We start from the raw sequence: 3662 nt of genomic DNA, 5'->3' as shown, positions 1-3662 counted from the left end.
CCATTATTTAATTATAATAACCACTCACCCAAGCACACAAACAGCGACATAAAAGAAATGAAAAAGAGCATGCAAAAACAGGACAGCGCGTCCGCGTGGTCAGCGCACTAATCAAAATTTTGTTAATTGGACCTTTTAAAGAAAAACTCCAGTTATGTTTGTTATTTAAATTTTGGTTTTTAAATTTTTAAGATGTTAAAATGTTTCTGATATTTTTTTCCAGTTTTGTAAATTTTTTAAGGCAGTTGCAAATATTTTCCAAAGTTTTTCTTTTTAAATAAAATTCTGCTTTTTTAATTGTTTGAATTTTTGTATTTTTCCAGTTTTAAAATCTTAAATTTTCCAAATTTTTTATTTTTTGTATATTTGTTATTAAAATGATTGTTTTACAATTTTTAGGATTCATTTAAATATCTGATTTTTTATCCATTTTTTAATTTTTTTTAAGCTCGTTGCAAATTTTAAAAATCAAGGGGCAAATAATTTTTTTTTCAAAAAACTCAATAATTTCGATGGAAACAAAAGTCTTATACATTAAAAACAATCTGAAATGCATTTTGCAGAATGCAGAATTGATAATCATATTTAGCATTTTTGAGCTCGTTTAAAAATATTTTGAATTTTTATGACATTCCAACAGTAACGCACAAACTTTTTTAAAAAAAAAAAGTTCGTCAATATTTCGAAATTTTGGAAACTTATGATTGCAAAACAACTAGACAGATGTGTAATGCATTTTAAAACACTTTTTTCATTCAAAAGTTAAAACTGTGATTTTTTGATATTTCAAAGAATCAGTAACGAGTATTTAAAAGATGTGCAATTGAGACCGATAAAAAAAGCTCTTTGTTTACATGTATTTCAGTATTGTAGTATTTTACTGCCCCTGATCGCATAAATGTCCCATATGCATTTTCATCGCTTTTGAGTTTATTATGCGGTTTGGTTCAAAATCGTGTGCTCTTTCAGAAAAGCCTGCTACATCCAGTACTTTGATCTAGGAATCAGAAGAAACCCAGTTTTTTCGCGAAAACTTAACATGTAGCCTTATGTATGGGACAAACTTCAAGTGCGTTTTTCTCAGCTTGCTGTTTTTGCATATGGGACATTTATACGAACATGGATAGTTTAGTATTTTAGTATTTTAGTATTTGAGTATTTGAGTATTTTAGTATTTTAGTATTTTAGTATTTTAGTATTTTAGTATTTTAGTATTTTAGTATTTTAGTATTTTAGTATTTTAGTATTTTAGTATTTTAGTATTTTAGTATTTTAGTATTTTAGTATTTTAGTATTTTAGTATTTTAGTATTTTAGTATTTTAGTATTTTAGTATTTTAGTATTTTAGTATTTTAGTATTTTAGTATTTTAGTATTTTAGTGTTTTAGTATTTAAGAATTTTAGTATTTTAGTAGGAATGTTGTTTTTTAATCAACTAAAAAATGTTAAGCACATCCAAAAACTTTATTGAGAATTAAATTGTTTAAAAAATACTTTCATGTCCACTAGTCTGTGCCCCGTTCCGTGGGCTCACTTTCAATCCCGCGCGGAGAACAACCCCAATTACTGGAGGTGCCACCACAGCTGGTGGGCACTTTTGGCGTCAGGTGGCCAGACTCGCCGAAAAAATATACCCACCAGCGTTTTAATGGAATCGAAGTAGGCGCGAGAATCTAATGGCGAAAATTGGGGTAATTTTAACTCATTTTTCCCCCTCCCGAAACTCCATCACTGCGCACTTCGCTTCTCCGCGCCATGATCCGCCAGACAAAAGAAGCCGAAGTGCACTTTTACTTTCGCACTTTGTGTGTGCGGTGTTGTTTTTCGCACTTGCATGCAATTTCCATTTCAGTTGCACCTCCTGGCCGACGCCAACTTGGACCCCGCGACCCGAGAATGGTCATGAAAACACATCGACCGGTTTTTTTTTGTAGCTTGTCGAGACATGTGGTGGCTTTCCCACATAGCCTACTGCGACCTGAGAGCTGCATCTTGGGGTACTTCATTTTTTTTTCTTGGTACGGCTGAACCTTGGTGGTCGTTGTGGTTACTTCTAAATACAAGTTAAGTCGTTCTACCGGGGTTCCACCGTACTCATTCGCCGGACTGTGAGGAATTATTATAATTAATCCTGCGGTGTTGTCCGGCACACGGCATAAATTGTTGGAATTATCGAGAGAATGATTCAATAAGCCATCGAGGAGTGGCGACTCCCGAGATAGATGTCCAGTATGGTGGGCTCTGAAGGTAGTCTGGTAGCTGAGCTACCTTGTAGATTGTATCGCTGGTGAGAAGGATTGAGGAAGCGATCTACTGTTTGTTTCTCAGTTGGGAAGAGGTACAGATGTTTTCAACGTCAACAACTTCTGGGCGAGGTTAGACGACTTTGTATTCTTCATAAAGTGATTTATTATCGGTTTCAAGACCTCACAAACGTCATCAGCTGACTTTGAATTCCGTTGGAGTAACATTTAGCAAATAGTAGCGTGAAGAACTCAAAAACGGTCAAACTCATCAGGAGCCAACCCAGAGCCTTGCCGGAACCCTTGAGATATCTTTCCAGCACTTGTAAGCACCCAGTAACAACGATATTCCGCGAACCCTCCTCATAACACGATCCCGGAAGCACAAGCCCCCAATCCCGATACGAATCAATCCCGCAGCATCCGTAGCTTCGCTGAAGCCGCTCGATCCTCTGGTCAACCACTCCAAACGCCCTGCTTCGGTCTATGATCCGTTCAAAGGATTCCCAAAGCCGCTCCAGCGCCTGAAACCGAAAGTCCGACCTGGTTCCAACGAGCAGCAAGCAGGTCACCACGATCTGAATCACGATCAGCAACGCCAGCAGCAGCCGATAGGTGAAGATCATCTGGAGCGAGCGCTTGACCGTTCCGTAGAACCCGAAGGTCACCACCAGCAGGCATATCGAGCCCAGCTTGATGGCCAGCAGGGCTTCCGTCGCCAAGATTTGGTTCCAGTCCGTAGGGAGATTCCGGGCGGTAAGCGAGCTCTGGAACATGACGGCCCCAGCGGATATCAACAGGAGTCCGAAGAAGAAGCAAATCACGCTGGATGTTATCAACAGGGACCGGATAATCGTCAAGTGCATTTTGATTTTTTAAGTTTCCAAAAAACACTAAAAGAAAGATACGCCTACTTAGATTGATGCAGCTTCGAGCGTTTTGACAATTCCACAATGTCAACAAGTTGCTAAACGTGAGAAAACTAGATCTGCAACCCAAACTGACGCCACACAACTTCTATCGATCTAAATCTGTCAAAAAAGCAACACACAGCTTGGATGTCCAAATCGTGGTCCAAAAAGCGCAGCAGCAACAACATTTTATGAGCCCAATAAATGTCTCAATTAAGCTGGTTACTGCTGCCACTTTAAGGTTAAATTTTGAATGAGAAATCCGAAAAAACGGGCAAAGATTAATTAGCTGAAAACAAATCTAGCGCCACGATAACCATCCAGTGGGTCACAGTTCGAAACATGGTTTCTGGGGTAACCTGTCCAAATTTTTCGCAACATCTCTTTGGTCACATCTGCTGACTGACTGACTGATAACTGGCGTGCGAAAAAATACCATAAATTAGTGCTACACTAGCGAAACGTGGTTAAACGCGATTAATTGGACAAGGCGCGTCATTGCGATATT

The 3662-nt window shown here is 38.4% G+C and overlaps 1 protein-coding gene across 1 annotated transcript; it reads right to left on the bottom strand.

Moving 5' to 3' along the window:
• Positions 1 to 2050: 2050 nt before the first annotated feature.
• Positions 2051 to 3164, bottom strand: LOC6033042 (23 kDa integral membrane protein). Its single transcript, XM_001843496.2, has one exon. It carries the CDS (start codon positions 3107 to 3109, stop codon positions 2420 to 2422), a length of 690 nt encoding a protein of 229 aa, XP_001843548.2. The 5' UTR covers positions 3110 to 3164; the 3' UTR covers positions 2051 to 2419.
• Positions 3165 to 3662: the final 498 nt, after the last annotated feature.

The sequence above is a fragment of the Culex quinquefasciatus genome, chromosome 3 (assembly GCF_015732765.1).
Source record: "Culex quinquefasciatus strain JHB chromosome 3, VPISU_Cqui_1.0_pri_paternal, whole genome shotgun sequence".
NCBI classification, from domain to species: domain Eukaryota; kingdom Metazoa; phylum Arthropoda; class Insecta; order Diptera; family Culicidae; genus Culex; species Culex quinquefasciatus.
The sequence above is the reverse complement of the archived record's forward strand: the minus strand, read 5'-3'. Positions and strand labels throughout refer to the sequence as shown.